The sequence below is a fragment of the Mycteria americana genome, chromosome 11 (genome assembly GCF_035582795.1).
Source record: "Mycteria americana isolate JAX WOST 10 ecotype Jacksonville Zoo and Gardens chromosome 11, USCA_MyAme_1.0, whole genome shotgun sequence".
Lineage (NCBI taxonomy): Eukaryota > Metazoa > Chordata > Aves > Ciconiiformes > Ciconiidae > Mycteria > Mycteria americana.
In genome coordinates, this window is record NC_134375.1 from 9667311 (window position 1) to 9688120 (window position 20810).

At 38.7% G+C, this 20810-nt stretch overlaps 1 protein-coding gene across 8 annotated transcripts in view; it reads left to right on the top strand.

Annotated features, from left to right (window-relative positions):
* The first annotated feature begins 654 nt into the window (after positions 1–654).
* Positions 655–20810, top strand: part of NR2C2 (nuclear receptor subfamily 2 group C member 2) — a 50786-nt gene continuing 30630 nt past the window's right edge. For 3 of the 8 annotated variants that reach the window (XR_012777489.1, XM_075514199.1, XM_075514205.1), the window contains exons 1-3: positions 655–789; positions 4116–4199; positions 17463–17573. Coding sequence is in view for 7 of the 8 variants with exons in the window: in XM_075514199.1 (XP_075370314.1) it covers positions 4140–4199; positions 17463–17573 (171 nt within the window). In the remaining variant the exon portion in view is untranslated. Of the gene's footprint in view, positions 790–960; positions 1129–2562; positions 2582–4115; positions 4200–5471; positions 5572–17462; positions 17574–20810 lie in introns of those variants that run through there. The other 5 variants (XM_075514202.1, XM_075514200.1, XM_075514201.1 and 2 more) reach the window with 5 other exon arrangements.

Sequence of the window (20810 nt, forward strand, 5' to 3'; positions counted from 1 at the left end):
CCTTTGTGAAAGCCAGCATCAACTGCAAGCCTACCTTTGACTCTACATCTTTAGTAAGAACCAAGACGTACGTGGAACACCAACACCGACCCGTGCACATAATAACCGCCTCCGAACAATTAATTCAAGCCGCAGGCTACAGAGGAGCCTCACAAGCGAGGGTTACAACGGGCTGCCTTTGAACCGGGGCAGTGTCTTCCCCTCGCAGCTTCCCAAGAGGGAGCCTGGGCAAGAGCCGGGACCTTCCAGGCTCAGGTGCCTGCCCAGCGCCCTCTGCCGCCGGGGGCACAACGGGAGCCCAGCACAGGCCTCCGGGCCCGGAGCCGCCACACGTGTGCAGGGGACGCCGCCGGAGCGGGCCCACGGCGGGCACTGCCCGCCGGAGCGTTGGCGCGAAGGCTCGGAGCGGCTCAGGTAGCCCCTCCCCCGCCGCCGCCGCCGTCCCCAGCCCCGCCCCGCGAGGGGGATGGAGGGGGCCGCGGCCGGCCTGGTGCCGGGAAGAGGAAGCGGGGACACGCTCTCGGGCGGCGGCAGCGGCGGGCGGGGTCACGAACTCTGACCTTTCACAGGGGCACGGCACACAAAACAAAACACCACCACCCCCCCCCGCGCGGCCCCGTAATACAGACCCGGCTCCCCCCTTCCCCTCCGCGGACCCTGTTAGTCCCCTCACCGCCGCCGCCCTCACGGGGGGAGGGAGGGCCGCCGCTGGGCACCGTCACCCAACACCGGCCCGCCTGGGCCCGGGTCGGGGTCACCGCCAGGGCACGTTTGGCGCCACTTCCTGAGGTAAAAATCGTTTTTTAAAATTGAGGCGGCCCGGTTGGGTTTCTTTCGTTGGGGCCAGGAAGAGGGAGGGGGCGCGGGGAGGTGGCATCGGGGCCCTGTTCGGGACACCCCCGCGAGCGGCAAAGGGGAGGGGTAACGCTCGGTTTAAGGGGAGGGGGGATGTTAAGGCTCCCGTATTTTGCTGGTAAGCGAGAGCCAGCCGTGCTGTAGGCTGGCCTACAGCTCCTAGAGAGAGAGAGAACCATTGTGAGGCGCTGGGTCGATCCGGTGCGGGAGTCCCGTTGCGGAGCCGCTGAGCTGGAATGCGGGCCGCCTGAGGTCGGAGCCGGTCCGGTCTCGGTGAGAGCAGTCTGCTGTCCGGGGGGTCGCAGGGGCGATGGTCGCGGCCATGACGAGCTCGGGACACGGACACAGAGAGAGAGAAGATGGAGTCTGAGCGGGCGGAGGCGGCGGCTTGAACCCGACCCTTTTACCTTTGCCACCGGGAGGGCGGAGGGGAGGGGGCGGTGGGTACTTTGCATACGGGGCTGAGACCGCCGCCATCTTACCGGCCGCTTCCCTACTGCCATGCCCGGGCCTCTCATAGCCTGACATAGGGATATACCGGAGGGGAGGGGGAGGGGGCCTAATGGCGGCGGCAGCAGCCCCGCCTGGGACTTGGCCGCCAGCCAGCGCCGCCATCTTGTGCTTAGTCGCGTCCCTCGGGTGTTTTCCCTCTTACTCGAGAGGCGGGGCCAACGGCCTTACAGGCGGTACCCTCAACCAATCGGTGGCGTGTGTGGGAGTGCTGCGTCTTCGATGAGGTCATTGGTTGGAACGGGAGGCGGGAGGGAGGGGTGTGGTTTCATGGCGCGCGGGGCGGCAGCCGTCTGAAGGCTCTTCCGTGGCGGGCTGCGCAGGGGGCGCCCTGTGTCGGCGGGCCGCGAGCGCGCCGCAGCCAATGGGGACACGCGGCGAGCGCGGCGGGAAGGAGGCTGCCGTGAGGCAGCGGGGCTGAGGTGTCGGAGCTGCTCCTGGCCAGGGCTCTGGCCTCGTTATTCTCCGTCGTATAAATTCTTGGAAGGATTCCTGCCGGCTTCCTGCCACAGCGACAATGTAACAGAGGTTCCCGGCAGAGCCTAACCTGCGAGCCCCGCCTTTCCTGTCATCTCCAGACTCCTGCTGAGGAGAAGTGTGCTGCCCTGCTGCTTCATGTGGCTGAGTCAAGCACGCAGTATAAAGAACCCCGTTTCCTTAAGAAAAAGGAACAAATTTCAATACGCTTGAATTCGGCCTTTTGCCATGTCACCCTAGTGGGGCCATACCCATAGATTATCTCAAATGGAGTGTATGACTTCCTTCTGAGATTTCACCGCAACTTAGGGAGAGATTAATGGTTTTATGCCACATTTTGGACAGCAGTGCGTCTACACGTACTGAGTTGGCTGCCATCCTATTAACACTGAAAATATTTTCCTGGTGCTGCAGGTGCCTCCTTGCAGTTTTTAAATTACAACTTTTTTGTTGGTTTGTTTTGGGGATTTTTTTTCCCCTTATGAACTCTGCTGCCCAGGGGTTTTGTTAGGAAGTTGATTTTGCCTTGTGTCACGTTCTGGGAGTCAACATCATTAACGAGTTTACTTGGCATGGCTGTGTATGGTCTCGGGGCTTCCAGTTCTATTTGATCAGATAGCTTCAGCTTACTGCTGTTTTGGGAAGGTTGAAAGTACAAAAAACCTTGGTGGATAACAACACCAGCAGCAGATCTTGTCAGAGTCTTACCACAGCAAAGACTTCATTGGGTCTTAGAAAGGTATTCTTATGAACAAAATATCTCATCTTCAGGGCTTCCTTAATCTTAAAGCACTAAGAAAACAGCATGTTATGAGCATATGGTTATCTTCCTTGTTGAACATAAAAAATGAATTTAAAATAAGAGAAAGCACTGAAGAGGAATTGCTGAACAACTGAGAAACCATCCACGAGCTGCAATATTAAATGGGTCTGATGGAAACCGTTCATAAGCTTACTGTGCAAGTTGAACACTTCAATAAAAATGACAAGCTGTATGAGAAACTAGCATAAATATGATTTCCATAGGGAATGTTTCCATTTTGGTTATGCATTGTTACGAATAGTCTTCCATTGACATATACAAAATAATTTTCACATTTAATTTACCACAATATGATTTAATCTTTTTAACGTAATGAATTTTGACATTTTCAACAACGTTAGCTTTGTAGAAGTTTCACTTGAATGGGGGGTGGCGGTGCTAGAGACATGCACGCATTTTTCTGTTACATGTTCTGCTATTGTTCGTAGTATGTTTTAATTTTATGTTAAATGATTGCTTTGCAAGTACCAACAGAAGGTTTTCAATAAAACATCAAATGGGCCAGCATTCAGGAATGCCTTTTCATTACCTACACCTGGGTCAGAATCTGAACTCTGGCCCTATAATGAGCAAATCACAGTTAAAAACTGAATGCATGAATTTGAAATCTTAATTAAATTTACCCTTGGAGAAACACAGCCCTAATAATTATCATCAAAAATATATTGGAAGTGGGTTTTTTTCTTGTTTCTTCCTTTTTCTTTTTGCTTTGTCTTTTTTTTTTTTTTAAATCCTGAAGACCGTAAAGTTGAAGGTACAGACACTCACAATAGGATAAAACAATTCTGCAGTATTTTCTCCTCAGAGTGATAATACTATCACATTATAAGAAAAAAAAATAGTTTGGATAATAGAAAATGCATTTTAGATGTGACAGTTTATTTCCCTTATTGTGCAAGATTACCGTAAGAATATGGATGAACATGGCAGTTTGATGGAATGACTTAATAAAAATTTGCTCAAACCAGCATTCTTAGATTGCTGCTTCCTTGTTCAGCATGTAGTGTAGAAGCAGTTTAACTGTAAGGTTTCTCTTCCCTTGAGTTGAGGAAAGTGCCCTGGAGATCTGTGAATTCCACAAACTGCATCAGTAGTTGACACTCAAATTAGTCCGTTCTAATTTATGAAATTAACATCTCTTCTTTGCGGCTTAAATAATAGAGTAAAAATAGTATATTAGAGGCCTTATAAAGTAAAAGAATAACTATGTGCCTCAGCTTTTTGAACAGTATGGTTCCAGTATGCAGGTACTGTGCGTATATGTGTGTATATATATATATATATGCGTGCGCGTGCACACACACACACGCATCCATGGCATATTTTCTTATTTGTCAGGTAGTCAAACAGTATGGTAAATTATCAAAAAGTCATATCAGAGCTTTCTTTAATAATAAGAAAAAACCTAACTTTTGTGCCTGATGGAAGTTGCTGGCATCTTTTCAAACAGGTTCTCTAATGATCTTGCTTCACCATGGCAACCAATATGGAGGTGCTGGCTCAGCAGGTAGTGGAGACTCAGCAGGTGGCTGAGGTGAGTGACAGATGATATCACAACAGTTGGTATATGAGCTTTTGAAATGAAAAACATATTAGAGAGTCCTTGCTGTTTACAATTAAGCATAAATGGAACAGAAAATCTTTATAGAACAGTATTGCTTTACACTTGGGGACGAACAAGAAGCCAGTGCAACCAATATGTGGTTTGTTTACCTACCTTCATTCTGGTGGCCCCCATATTAGGAATGCGAGTAGGAAATTCAATGTGAACTAAAGAGAAACTTGGCTGTATTATGGATTGTTTAAAAAATTATAACAACAAAACTTCTGGTCATTTGATCATTAACTTGACCATTTTGGACATGAAAGGTTTCTGCTCATCTCTTGAGTTGTCATCTCAACAGTGTTTGAAGTTACCTGTTTTACGTATGCACTATATTGAATTTAGGGTGATTAATTTAAATCAGGCTGTATATTTTCTGCTTACGCATATGAGAAAAAGAGCACCAAATCTACTTAAAGTGATATTAAGTGATGTCTTGTCTTGATGTGTATTCACTGAAGCTTGGATGCTCAACAGCTAAAATGTCTAAATCAACTCATAGACACTGAAACTGCATGTGATTATGACCATAGAAAATAACCTATTTATCTCCTTCAGTATGCAAAGTTCAGTCAAAAAATAAACTAGAACTTTTGTCTGTTTAAAATTATTTGGTTTAATATTCTTCAAATTTACTGTGATTTGTCATATGATTACATAATTAGGGGATTTCATAAAAAATTGAGGGCAAGTAGGCTAAGAGACCTCTGTAGACAAGGCCACTTTTCAGACATTAGGTCAAAAAAAACCCCAAACTATTGAACTAAGATTACACCTGGGTATTAAAACATATTTTTAGTTTAAGAAGAGGCTCTATATATGAAGGAAATATGTGTGTCATTGTGTTTTCAGAAATGGATTCGAGATTCCTTACTTAGAGCAATTTTTTTCTAAAAAATTTTGATTCTTTTTAAATAGTGTGGAAAATGGCCTACTGAGTATCCTGGAAATAACATCTAAGGAGCAGTTTAAAAAAATTCTAAAATTTCACACTGAAAATCGACAAGTGAATTTTCATTCTAGTTTGCTATACCAGGTATCAATTTGGCAAGCTGCGTTTTTTAAAAACACTTCCAAACAAACTTGGAAATAAAAACCTGTAATGGAAATACTGGCAAACCTTATACTATTTTGGTAGAACTTGAGTGCTATAATCACATCTAAGGCACATAAAATATGTGACATTTGTAATTCCTCGTGCAGGAAATGCACCGTGGTAACATAGTGTGATGGTTGTATCTTGCCACTGGAGAGATCGCTCCATCTCAAGAGTGTATGAAGCTCTGTGATTTCTTCTTGGCCGGTGGGTAAATAGAGGGCTTCATCTCTTTATAGTATTCAGCTCCTCCTTAAATTGTATGCCTGTCCACTGCATAACACCATGAACTTTGTTCATGGAAAAACAGTTATAAGCAGCATTATCTCATTAAGAATTAATTAATGCTATGACCATGTTAACATTGAACCATTTCTTTATGAATGGCTGGCTGCCTGCTATTTGTGTCTTCAGTCAGATACAGTTTTTAATACAGGTAAATACATGACTAGTTTTCTTGAAGTATGCTAAAATTCTATATTTGTACTCACTGTTTCTCAGAGAAAATGTAGCATGAAACTTGGCACTGGCCTTAAAAAATGAGAGGCTTTTTCAGAATATCTTATTTTTCATCAATGAAAATTAAATGGAAGGAGAGAAAGAGTCATTAATCATGCACTGAATTTTAAGTTATGAATGATGAGAGACAAGTTGCAAGCAGGATAACTTAATGCAAATATTGGCAAGTTAACTATATGTACATGATTTTTTCAATATAATTGCCATATATGTACTGCATGGGTTTATTGACAACTATGATGCCAAGCACCCAATCAGACTGTCACGCAAGGAGGCTGTATGTTGTTTTTCTTTCTTGAGCAATAGTTCATCAGGTTTGTTTTCCATGAAACTGTGAATGTATCACTGAAGTTACTGAGCGCACTCCAGTATTGCATGTATTTTTGTACTTACTCTATTTTTAGGACTTTGTAAAATTGTCCTTGTAATCGTTTCAAATGGTTTCACTGCTGTTGCTTGCTTCTGCTTTATAGCAGTGTTGCTTGTTGCATTTTTCCGACTGTGTATTTCTGAACAGATTGGGTGAGAGAGTTCCATTTTTAGTGTCTGCAGTTGCCTTTACTTGCAGTTCATGAGATTGGAGAACAGAGAGCAGCTGGAGGATTCAGAGGGAATTTCAGCAATTCCTCCTCATTTAGCTTTTGAAAAGCATAAAAAATACTTTAGCCTTAATGCAAAAATAAGTAATGCTGCTTTTCTCAAATATTTATTTAGTATTTGAGTATTTATTAGTGTTTGATTACTGTCACTGTGTAATATATCCGTGGCCCAGGTTCAGTCCCAGCACCAACTTAGATTTGATTTGCATATTAAGATAAATGTATTTGGTTATGAACTGGAGATGTATTCCCTGTCCAGTTGTCGTGGTTTAACCCCAGCCAGCAACTAAGCCCCACCCAGCCGCTCGCTCACTCCTCCCCCCCCCCCGCTGGGATGGGGGAGAGAATTGGAAGAGTAAAAGGGAGAAAACTCGTGGGTTGAGATAAAGACAGCTTAATAGGGAAAGCAAAAGCCACGCACACAAGCAAAGCAAAACAAGGAATTCATTCACTCCTTCCCATGGGCAGGCAGGTGTTCAGCCATCTCCAGGACAGCAGGGCTCCATCACCCATAACGGTGACTTGGGAAGACAAACACCATCACTCCAAATATCCCCCACTTCCTTCTTCTTCCCACAGCTTTATATGCTGTGCATGATGTCATACGGTATGGAATATCCCTTTGGTCAGCTGGGGTCAGCTGTCCTGGCTGTGTCCCCTCCCAGCTTCTTCTGCACCCCTAGCCTACTTGCTGGTGGGGTGAGGAGCAGAAAAAGGCCTTGACTTTGTGTAAGCACTGCTTGGCAGTAACAAAAACATCCCTGTATTATCAACACTGTTTTCAGCACAAATCCAAAACATAGCCCCATACTAGCTACTCTGAAGAAAATTAACTCTATCCCAGCCAAAACCAGCACAGCAGTGCCTCAGTTTTTAATGTGAAGTTTTTAAACAGAACTGTCACTGTGGGGAGGAATACGGGCATTTCCTCTTTCCAACATCAGCTCTGATGTGACCAGGAAGAACTTTTAGTAGTTGCTAAAACTGTCCCCTTCTGGTTCCATGACAGCCACAAACTATTCCCAGTGCATTTTTTTTCTCTGTCAGAAGCTATAGGGAGTGAGTCACAGGTGATGACTCTCTATTGAGCCCTGTGCTTACTGGGATCTCGTTTATGCCAACTGCATTGCTGGAGGATTCCAGTTGCTTTCAGTTTCCTCAGTGCCCTGATAAGAACCTATCAAAACCTTGGGCCTTTCTGAAAGTATGTTTTGACATGGGACTGAAAAAATACTGGATATCTTTGTTGCATAAAGTATTTTCTTGACCCTCTTCAGATCTTTCTGACATGTTACATCATAAGTAGTTCAGCAATTTAGGTTTAAGTCCAGACGAAGCACAGTGTGCTGAAAAAGGGGAGTAGAAACACTGCTGTTCTGATGGAATAAGTTTTTGCTTTGTTATAAGAATTAATGAAGTGTAAAATAAGGCCATTTATGTTTAATATTTTAGTATTATCATTGGCCATTTTCTCATTTCTGGATGAATTTTCAAGATGGAATTTTGATGCGGAGTCTTCTCAAACAATTTTTAGTTCAAATACAGCTTTTCTCAAGTTACTGTTAATTGCACAAGACCTAGACATACCGTCAGCCTGAGAGGTGTCTCACACAAAGTGCATATTGGAGTAATTAGATCCTACATGGCTTACGCAGTTTGGCACCTCTGAATTCAAGAATGTTACCAGATGTGGCATAGCCACTGGCTTAATACAGGTATTGGAGTGTTATGTAAGACATAGTCTGTGATATTTTTTTTTTTTAGGATGCAGATACGCCAAGAATTGCAGCTTCTTCCTTGACTCTTGCCTTCATATGTCTCATACAAGATCTTGCACCAGCATCCTGTTAGGGCAGTTAAACTACAGACAAGTTCTTCCGTGGTGGATCTGAGTTTTATCTGCCATTCTACAAAGGGCCCAGGTGGTCAGGACAGTTAATTCCAAAGAGTATCACTGAAACTTTTTTTTAGGTGTATCTGTGAAAGAAATATATTTGGACATTTCCAGCCAATACATACATTTTTCATAAAAGCCTATTATTAATTTAATAGCTAAAGTTGTTCATGAGGAAAAATATCTATAGAAAAATAAGTCTTTCTGATTTGGTTTGAGATGTAGCATTTTTTATGGTGTAGAACTTGGTACCATATTTTTCATTGAAATTCTTTAACTTTTATGAGAAAAAACTTGTAAAAAATAGTTTAATTTCTGGGTGTAGTTGAGCATATTTGGTCTGTGATTGCTTAACTATGCCTTACTTTAATTTCTATTCTCTTTTCCATAATATTAATAATATCTCTGAAATTGGTTTACGCTTAGTGAGAACTGACCAGTATATTCAAGCAATACAATTACTTTGGCTTTTGGCGTGAATATAGGAAATGTTCTTCTACTTAACTTAGAGAAGCTTAGAGGCTTTAAATATTCCTCCACTATGTGGCTGACTGATTATTCCTTCAATATATTTCTCAAATACTGCTTTCATAATCAATGTGGTTGTGGGGAAATAAGCTATAGAAAGTATTGCAAATTTGGTTAGTAAGTAGAGAAATTTATTAGATGTACACATATGCTCATACAAACACACCTACACACATAGACGTATATGTACACTATGGGCAAGTCAGTTTAGTAAATTAGTATGCATCTTGACTATATGGCTATGCAGAAACCTTATTTATTTCAAAGGACATAAAAATGAAGAAATGTCCAGAGAGGCTTAGCTTCAAACTACTGATTTTATATATACATGTATTTTATATATACCTATATATCAGAAATTCAATCTAATATGATTGCAACTAAAATGTAGAATTAAAGTGAACTACTTTACTGAAAAAAAAAAGGAAAAAATAAGTGTAAGTATACAATTATATATATATTTATGTATATAAAATGACAGTGATGAATAAATGAAACAGAAGAAGCCAAATTTAATTTTGCCAGTCTTCAAAATGCACCTAATTGCCAAATACTTGGTTTTAGTTTAATGATGAAAAAAGCAAGACAGCAGATATGTATTTTTCTAAGTGTATTTTTATATTTCTTGAGCTTTGTGCAGACCCTCTGTGTCATTTAATGCAAATCATTATTAATTAATTTATACACACTTCAGCATATGAAATTATTGCTAGTGATAGTTGTTGGTTTGAGAGCCCAGGTGAATGCAGTCCTCTGCCAATTGGTCCAAAGCAGACAATTCTCCATGCTGTGCCACTTGTCTTCAGCTTCGATCTTCCAGTGGTATAACAGAAGTACACTTAGCATGCTTCATGAAATTGTTTTATTCTCCCAGTCTGCCTGTGTATAACTAGTGCTTGCAATGTGAGTGCTAAAATGAAATACCAGTTGCATCCTCATGGACTTTTAAGGAAATCATACAGTACTTAAACACAAAATGTTTTTGATCTGTGCCAGATAGGATTGGTTAGTGCTGTGAATCTCATAACTGCTTTGAGAGATGTGGTCTTCTTAAGTCCTAAAATTACATTTAATACTGATTGCTTTTTCCTCTTTTCCCCTCCCTCCAGTTGATACAGATCAACTTCCACAATCCCTGTGCACATTAGCAAAAATTCCAGTACAAGATACGGTCCCCGTCTTCTGCAAGCATATGCCAGAGAGGTCACAGGCATTCTTACAATGACATTTCCAATAAGTGAAATACATACAACAACAAAACTAAGACTCTAAGTAGAATGATAGGTATCTGAACTAATTTCTGAATAGTGTTTTGTGAAAATGACTAGGTACAGTAATTTCAGAATTTCTCATTAACTTAAGAGTCCCTCTGGTATATTAAACATAATATATACTCTTGTAAGCATTGTTCTATAAGAATGTTACTGTTGAAATATTAGAAACTCTAAAGTTACAAAATACTAATTCTGCTTCACTATAGATTTTTATTACGGTAGCATAGTTGATGTCCTATAAAAATAAGAGTGAAAGCCTTTATAGCTGTAATATTTCTGTGCAGCATATAGTACTTGAGAAAGTTCCATCAAAAAAAGAATTATCAGGCCCTAAAAATCTAACATTACTCGTAGTTAAAGATGCATTTCGTATATTTTATATTTCTTGCTGAAGTCTTTGAGATTTTGTGGGTGACTTAGGCAGTTGTGACAAAGCTGTTAACTACATTAGTAGTAGTTATTAATGTAGTGCTAACTACTACTACTATACTACTAACTACATTAGTACGTTAGTAATTACAACATTAGTAATTTGTAACATTAGTAAAGTAATATTAGTAAAATTACTACATTAGTAATTGTATTTCAAATTTCAATTACTTTGCTAGCTTGTCTTTTGATTCAGAAAACAAGCAACTTTTAGTCTTTTTTTTTTTCTTACTGTGTGTTTTTATATCACTTCTGCTTAAGCATTACAAGGATTCCGCCTTCTCTTTGCAATATAGCTATTCCAGACTTTAGAGTTGGGAAGTCTACTTCTGAACAGAGGGTTATGTAGTGATAAGGCATTATTATACTCAGGATTTGGTTTTTGTCCCAGGAAAGACAGCTGCTAATCAGGTATCATAAACATCTTTCCTGAATGAATTGGACAAATAAAAGCCTAGAGTGACAAGGTTATTAAGTGTGGGGTCAGATAATAAGCACAAGGAAAATCCAACTAAAATTTCATTGGGTTTTCTCACATGTTTTAGGTATAATGCTTTCCCACACACTAGATCACAATTAGTTGGCCTAACATTGACGTACCCATGCTGTAAATACACTCCTGTAGTTACAGTAATTATTCATAGATATTATTTTTAGAGAGTTGTACAATAGCTAATTGTGTTTTCTATCAAGTAAAGAGCCTAATTTCAATAGTGAGCACATTTCTGTGCTAAGATTAGAAGTCCTTGAAGTTAAAATAAAATACCAGTGCTACTTAATGATACCTAAGTCATGCATTTGTTGCATAAGGCTTTGTAGTGGAAGTCCACTGCATTCAAGTTTACTGTTGTAAAACTTGTCAAGTACATGGTCATTTTTCCCAAAACATCATGTACCATAATTTTAACAAATTTCACTTTCTAAGAATTTAAAAATTTTCTGTTTTCACCCATTTGTCAGCCTTCACTGCAGCCTTATACAAATGTTTTGTTATGGAGTTTAAACTAATTGATCACACATGTGTCATGAACTTCTTGAGTATGAATTCTTAAGTGTATTAAGACTGATTATGCTCCTTCATATTTGAGGGCCCCAGACTAGTTTAGAAAGGCCTGTGTCACTTTAAATACATTAGCTTAATGAACTTTAAGGCTAAAGATGCTCCACAGGGAATGTGGTGTATTTTCCTTTCAATTTTGCTGATTTGAAAATAATTCAGGATACAGGCAAACTCTTTTTCAGATTTCATTTTGCTATTTGCAGTTCACAGAGAGTGAGCAGGTTGAGGGGCTTAAGAACAGAGAACAGAGGGAGGGGGAAGTTTGATAACCTGGGACTATCTTCCCCAGATGAATTAATCTTACTATTAGACAAACTCCTTCAGCAGCTGGCAAAACAGCAGGAACACGTCGATTCTGCTTCCTTGGTTACAGGGAATGATAGTGCACTTGACCTTCAGAGGAACAGGGTCACAGAGAGGGCATTTTAAAACAATACTGGCTGCTTTCTGTGATTGGAATCCTCAGTAATGGAGACTGGATGAAAATGTATGTGATCTGACTAAAAGTGACCTCGACGTTTCTCTCGGATTGTTTTGCCCTCAGAGGTTTGCTGAGGAAAAATGTAAATAAGACTGCAGGAAGAATTTGACACTGTAAGTACTAGAGTCTGTACAGTGTACAGCTAGGGAGCTCCAGGGAGAAAACAGTGCTAAGTGTATTAAAGCAGATTATTTTTCCCCTGTTTCTTAAAATAAGTGTATTTGATGTGTTTTGTGTAGGGAAATTAGGGGGTTTCGAGCTATCTTTTACATTATATGTATTATTTTCTGACAGTGTTAGTGGTTACTTTCAAATGATTGTTGATTAAGCCTCTGTAAAATGTGGTGTGCTGAAGTTTTCTATGATATATGGCCTACTTTGTTTCTTTCCTCATCTCTTGAAGATGAAGTCTCATTTAAGACTCTTTCCAGTCTTAAAGAAATTAAAGTGTATTTAATTTTTTAAAATATATTTTAGAATTACAGAAACATACCGTAATTGACTTTGGAGGACTAGGTTTTTGCATGTACAGCTTCCAAAGCAGTTGCTTTAAACATGATACAGGTTTCATGGTGTCAAGTTTGTTCTGAACAACAGGTTAGAATAGTCAATGTTCTGTTTAATCCTGTAAGTCAACCTAATATAATGCTAAGCTATATTATCTTCCTGGTAATACTTACAAGCCATTTGCTTTCAGAATACTTTGATTCAATTTATTTGGGAGTCTAATTAATGATAGTTTAATTTTTCCTATAGTATTTATATAAGCTGTCTGAAGTTAACCTTGTTAAATCTCTGATAGAACTTTTTTAGAGTGTTGCATATTCTCGGACTACTTTTTTTTTTTTTTTTTTTTTTTTAATTTTTAGTGAAGAAGTCAAATTTGGTGCAGTTGACTGGGTAGGACCATAATAAAGCATCACATATGTATCCATTCTGATCCTTTGTATGTGTGTGACAATGCTCAAGGTAGAAATTTAGCTGTCAAACAAAATGGTAGATTTTTTTTCCTCACTCTTGTAAATTGTATATTTAAAAAAATATGTTCCCTTTTTGCATTTGATTTATTTACCGTGGTTGTTGTTCTGCTGTCAACCAATGGCATGTGTATTCAGTCTGGAAAATAAACTTGAGATTTTTAGTAGCAGTCAGAAATTTAAAGCTGTTCTTATTCCACTGGGTATTAAGTAGGCAAGCCTGAAAAAAAGGTAAAATTTTGCATTTCAGAGTCCTACACCATCCTGAGTATGTATGTACGTTAATAAGAGTATAAAAATAAATTATGGGTGCACACTGAAGCATTTATTGGTATTAGACAAATTATTCTCCATTGGTGTGCCATTATCTTCTCAGCCAAGAAAAGACTAAAATACTGTCTGTTTTCAGTTTAATAAATATGTGTTCTTGAATATTTAAACATGAAAATTACATATCAGCATATAATGGCAGCTGGTCTCAAACTTACCCAGCTTTACAGAGAGCTCACTGTTAGACTTAAGATAACCAACTAGTCATGCATGAGGATGAGAAATAACTCATATTAAAGGAGACTGGAGTTGATTAAAAATAACCTTTATATGAGGACGTGGTCCATTCTATAAAAACTGAGAAAATGCTTTAAAGCATAAAGCACCTGTTTTCGTATTGACATAGTACCTGGAACCAGTGTTGTACACTAGGACCCCTCTGCAGCAGGTACTTTACAAACTCAGAAAAAAGAACTGGTTGTTTAGTCCCAAAATGTTTACAGAAGAATTTCAGTGCAGTTACCATACTGGCATTTACTACATACCAGTTACTGGTATTCTTTTTATAAGTTGCTATAAATCCTTTAACAACATGGAAAAATAGATCTCTATTTCCAAGCTGCCCGCTGTGCATCATGGTGTAAGGTTCGAAGATGCTTCAAAAAAAGGCTAAGGATTCTATAATTTAAGGTGAAAGAATTGGAAAACAGTTTTAAAAGATCTTCTTTCTCTAATTTAGAGCTTGTAAAGGGTGCATAGCTTAGATAATAATTCGTCATGGAAGATAAGGAGATCATTGTTCAAATGCGTCCTCTGAGAGTCTTGATTTTGGGAGTCTTTTTTTTTTTCCTCACCTAGGCATCTCGTTTTCTGCTGCTGGATGCCTTGTATCATCCAGTAATTAGAAGATTCTACTATTTCTACATCTCTCCTGTATATTTTCCTCATTTATCATGCAACTTTTGTGACCTGTGTATTAAAGATAATTAGAGATAGTATGTTCGATTTAGGTTTTACTTTTACAGTATATGGGACTACTTATGGTACAGGCAATAGGAGAGTAAAACAGTATGGCTTCATTAAGTGCTGTGTATTTTAACACCTTTGCTTCCCCAAAGAGACTGCAGTAAATTTTCCTTGCTATCCAAACTGTGTTTTCTTTCTTTACATCACAAATGAACTTTTTTGTATATTAAACAGGAAAGCTTACAAAATTAAGATTGTTCCATGCAAGCTTTAATAATGACTAAATTGACACTACCCTGTTGTCCAGCTATATAGGTTTTGATAAACAAATCATTCCAATATGGTTTAAAAGAGGATTTAATAAAAACAACTTGTGAGCTTCCTGGTTTTGGCCACATGTCACTGCAGATATTAAACACTAATTTGACACTCTCAAATTCCCATATAGAATACAATTGTTACAAGCAGTCATACACTAAACACAGTCCTATAGTTTCTGTGGGACAATGTAACTGTGTACTTAGGGGGTATTTATGAAAACCCAAATTATTGTTTACAATCACAATTTACAAGTATTGTAAATGATACAATCTACACTATAAAATTATTTAAAATTATGAAATTTTCAAAATGTAAAATCTGTTTTAAAATGTAAGTAAGATTTATTTAGCATTAGGTAGACTTATGTAAAAATCTAGGCTGCTAAGTCATTGATGTTGTGGAACATTTTTCCAAAGAACAGAGTCTTGGCCTATATGCATTGTTTTCAAATAAGCAGTTATGGGTTAAACTGAGCGTAAAAGAAATCAGTAGTGCCATATTCTGTTCATTCTTTTTATAGAGTACATCACTGCAGTATTTTATTCCAATTGAAATGGAATGTCTGTATAAATTTATACTGTATTGTAAGAATTTACAATTGTTGTTATTCAGATATGCTGCATGTGTAAAATTTGCTGTCAGCAGTCTTTTAAAGATTATTATGTTTTTCCATCATTTTATATAATAACTTTCAATAAAGAACGTGACTGAAAAAGTATCCATGTTGTGCTGTTGACTGCAGACAGTAACGTCACCTCTGGAGTTGCTGTAGTCTACACCAAAATACTAGTGTCTTGTGTGCACTAAGTGGTGTTCAAATATTTTTGCAACTTTTTTGAAAATACTGGTGAACATATGCAGTGTGTGGCTTTAGAACCAAATTATATCCTTTGTTTTGAATTTTCTCACAAGAGTCAAAACATTGAGCCATGTAATGGACTAGTAACTTGTAAAATGCACCACAAAAGCAGAGGTTTCATAATGAGTACAGCACAAATAAGCATATGTAATTTTCTTCTAAGTTACTATATTAAAAGTAGCAGAATTATTTAGCTCTCCCTCTACTTTATTGAAAACAAACAAAAAGAGATCTAGAACTAACCATGTCCTAATTCTTCAAGAACTTCCAGGATAATTTTGATATACCTTGTTTTGATTTTGTTCAGTTAAGCCCAATTTTTGGTGTGGTCAGGTTCTAAACTAAGAATGGCAAAAATGCGTGTACCAATAGTGAAAAAAATACATGTAGACATCTGCATCTGCGGATACTTATCTGTGTTAAAGACTGATATAATAGCTTCAGCTCATGTTTATATCTGGAAAAAAACCAATAATACTAAATAAGGTACTTTTTATAAGCATCTGTATATCCTAAACTTAATAAAAATGGAACTGGATGGCTGTGGGAAGTGGCAAGCAGTACCTTTCTACCTGTGAGCTGACTGTAAGGACTAGAATACAAGTGCTTCATCTATGCTACATTTACAATTATTAAGAAGGAACAATTAGTACTAACAGTTGCATCAATAAATCTGAGGATGAACAAGCACAAAGTCTAAATATGCACAGCTGTAGAATTTGTGTAAATGTACATTGCCAATGCCATATCCCTTCTGTAAACAGAAGATAAAGGCTGTCAAGCCAATGTTATCTTGCATGTTTAATTTAACATTTAACAGTTTTGTCCTGAAAATAGCTATGCAACGGGTGTTTTCCAAGGTTTTTCTAGGTATTCAGAACTAGATTTGCATTATGGTTTGGTGCTCTAGAAAGATACGGAATAGAACAAGAAACAATAGTATTCAGTTGTAGTACCAGATTTAATCTCTGTTATGCTAGTGAAATCCTCACTAGAATAATAAGAATTAACCACATATACCTGAATACATGCTGAGTATATTCAGAAAAAATCTGCACCACTCTGAACTAGAAAAACAGAAATTGGGGGACAATAAGAAGGGGGAGAGGATATGAGCACACCGAACAACTGGAATTCTAATTTATTCTGCTGTCTAAAACACAGATATCCAGATAACCAGCCATCTTAATTTTAACTTTTTACCTTAAAAATATTGGACAGTTAAAGTTGTTCTTACTTCTACTTGAAAAATGAAATCACTGTTTTCTCCAAGTGAGCTGTATAGACACCACACTTTCAGGAGGCTTCATAGCTGAAAGAAGGTCAGAGACATAAAAACTAAAGGCCAGTTTGGTTACATAGGAGTTCTGTACACTCTTCCAGCAGATTCCGTATATCTCATCCCATATATGTTCCTGGGGTTGAGGACATTTTTATTTAGAGGCCTAGAGAAAGCTTTTCTAAATCTGGGCTACCTGAAAATTAAAGAAGTAGTTCATAAAATACTTCAAAATTCTTAAAAGGTGCGATATTTAATATTATACATTATTGTGTATACGGTGTATTTTGTTTCTACAGAAGCAAAAAATGAGGCAAATATATAATCAAAAGTTGAAAAAAGTATTCCTGCATTTCAGTAAGCTCAAGGATCACATAGTAATTATCCAGTGATTTATTTGGGGCAGGGTGGTGGTGGTTTGGTTTTGCGGTTTTGGTCATCTATCAGATTCATTCTGTTCCCAAAAAAAGCCAATATTCTGATAATTCATTGAAAACAAATCCAAGTTGGTTTAATGACTGTAACCCTTCCAATAAATTTAGATTCCATGCTATAAGGACATCTGATCTTTAATAAATATATGTATTTTAAAAAGTGTTCACTACTGTAACAGTAAATTAAAATTCTGTATGTTACTTACAGGTGCAGACTGTTCAGACTTCACTATCTGAATCTCCAGTGATGACCAGCCCTTCCCAACGTATCCAGATAATTTCCACAGACTCCTCTGTAGCTTCACCACAACGCATTCAGGTAAAAAACCATTGATTAAGTAACTAACTATTACATCATCTTTTTTTTTTCTCCTCCTCCCACTTAGGTTTATACCAAAGCATGCCAAAGTCTATGGAAGACTTCCTTAAATTTTGTGAGAACAGATCGTTTTTAGTGCAAACTAAAATTCTCTTTCTCCCTCAGTATGTATTTAGCAATTACTAGTTGGCTGTATATAATAATTGTATTGATGATGTAGTCAGTGAGGAATATTTGCAGAGGTTAAACTTAGCCTATGTATACAAGTCTCCTGAGCTCTAGCCATAGCAAATGGGCAGACACTGTCAGCAGAACACCTAAGATCATCTCCAAGGGCATTCCTCTCTCCCTCCCTCCCTCCCTCTCTCTCTCTCTCTCTCTGCCATATTTAGGAGCCAGTGGGAGACTAGCCTATTTAGGATAAAGTTAGCTGTTGGGAATGCTGCATAGTGGATTGTTGTTACTGATAATATAAAGATACCATTAATGTATCAGAATGTATGCAGTGACAATTGATATAAGAATTGTTAAGTATTACTAGAGTGTTGCAGTACTGCAATACTGAGCTTTTGCCCTCCTTGACCTTGTTCTGTGCCAGTACAATACTCCCATGTACTTCTGCCCGAGGTGGTGCTGGAGAAGAGGATCTTGTACTCCAGGGCATTTGGAACAGTCCTGGCAATGCAGCTTCCATCACAGGATGGAGTCTTCTTGGAATATGTCTTGATCAGGGTGGGTGGGTACTGCCCCTATGAACATTCCTGAAAACACTTTTTACATGATTTTGACATTGTTGTTATACTTACTATACATGATACTATTTTTTCTGTAGTGTTATTTTCAAAGATTCAAATTGCAGCATGTATAATGACATACATTATTAGTTTTTCTTATGAACCTAAATAGCATTCACTTCTTATCCAGCCTGATTTTTTTCTTAGTTATTTATTATCATCAGTGCTTATATCTGATCCATGAAAAATTACAAGGAAGTCTCTATGATTTTTCTTCATAGACAGCACCAAGGAGATGTTCTTCAGTTATCAACAGGATTTAGCTATATATTTTATCTAAGATGTTGTTCCTTAAAGTTATCAACAAAAGGTGGAATCAGGCAGCCTTATTGTTTCACATACTGATTCTCAGGATTCTGTAATGATGGAAGGTTTCTATTTTTGATACAGTTGTCTGGTAACATAATCTCTATTTTGCCTGGTAGAGTAACCATATCAATATGTATCAATATTTCATTGCAAGGTAGATGTTCTCACAACATGTATAACTGAAGCATACTGAATATTCAGCATTCATAAGGTAGGTATTTAGACTGTAACTTTTGTTCAATTCTGCAAAATAATCTACCTCCTTATATCACTGATATTTCTGAAAAAAACCTATGACTCCATGATGAAGGAGAACACTAGGATGAGAAAAGAGTATTCCTGCTTCCTCAAAACAAATACAGGCAATATCGTAGTGGTGTGTCAGTCATAATCCGCGATGAGATTTCACTGTGAATTGTCCCCTTAGTTAAGATCTAGATGAAAGTGATGGAGGCTGGAGAAATCTTGGCAGGGAAAACTCTGGGGAGCTTAACAACTTAACAGTTTTACAACAGTGGGACTGAGGGGTAATGATTGTCCTTTAACCTTTGAGCTGCTTTGAAGCTTTATGTTTGTAGACTCCATACACTTACGTACTAAAACCTTTATGCATGTGAGACCTAAAATGGCTTATTCTGTTCTGTAAATATAAGAATCTAAAGAGTCCCTGAAAACCTCTGTCTTGTCCAAAATTCAGTAGTAAGCTGGCTTCATCCTCAGCTTTGAGTACCATTTCCTTTGTGCAGATTTCTTTAGGTTTGTAATCACAAAATGTGAGATGACCCTTTCCCGAAGAGTTTCTGTAATCTAGAAAAATCATCAGCTCTGTAATTCAACTCCTGCTTTGGGTAGTTCTAATGCCTTTTTAAGGCATTCTAGCTTAGTAAAACTATTAGCATAGTCTTACTATTAAACTATTAGCATACGTCTTTCTGTAAGACATATTACACAAAAAGAACGTGACAACTAGATAAAAAGTCTAGGTAATCAGAATTAGGGAAATAAATACACTGTTATTGTGACACTTAATACAGTCAATTTAATAGGAATATCAGTGTGTGTAAATTCACTTCACATTTTATTTTCAGTAGTAGTTTTAACTCTGACATTAAACCAAATACATAAATGAATTATATCAAAATAGCTTTCATAGTCAGGTGTATACAAAATGAATACAAATCTCAAGAATGTACCACTATGCTTTTTTTGTCATCTGGAGTAATTTTTAATTTAATGTTTTTATAAATGATCTGGCAGTAGGAGTCAAATGTACATTAAGTAAGTTTGCCAAGGATACTAAATTAGGAGGAGCTATGGACTCCCTCGAGGGTAGAGAGGCCTTACAGAGAGATCTGGATAGACTAGAGAGCTGGGCAATTGCCAACCATATGAAATTTAACAAGACCAAGTGCCAGACTCTGCACCTGGGATGGGGTAATCCTGGTTATATGTACAAATAGGGGGATGAGAGGCTGGAGAGCAGCCCTGCAGAAAGAGATCTGGGAGTTTGGGTTGATGGCACATTGAATATGAGTCAACATGAGCCAACCATGTCCTGGGGTGCACCAAACACAGCATAGCTAGCCGGTTGAGGGAGGTGATTGTCCCACTCTACGCTGCACTGGTGCGGCCCCACCTCAAGTACTGTTTGTAGTTTTGGGCGCCTCAATACAAGAAGGACATCAAATTGTTAGAGTTTAGAGTGTGTCCAGAGGAGGATGACCAAGATGGTGAAGGTCTCAAGGGCAAGACTGACGAGGAGTGGCTGAGGTCACTTGGTCTGTTCAGCTTGGAGAAGAGAAGGCTGAGGGCTGACCTCATCGCAGTCTACAACTTCCTGAAGGGGGGGGCAGTGGAGGGGGAGGTGCTGATCTCCTCTCTTTGGTTACTAGCAATAGGACACAAACAAATGGAATGAAGCTGCATCAGGGGAAGTTCAGGTTGGACGTTAGGAAAAGGTTCTTCACTGAGAGGATGGACGGTCACTGGAACAGGCCCCCCAGGGAAGTGGTCAAGGCACCAAGCCTGTCAGAGTTCAAGAAGCGTATGGACAACTCTCTTAGTCATATGGTTTAGTATTAGGTAGTCCTGTGAGTAGCAGGGAGTTGGGCTCGATGATCCTTATGGGTCCCCT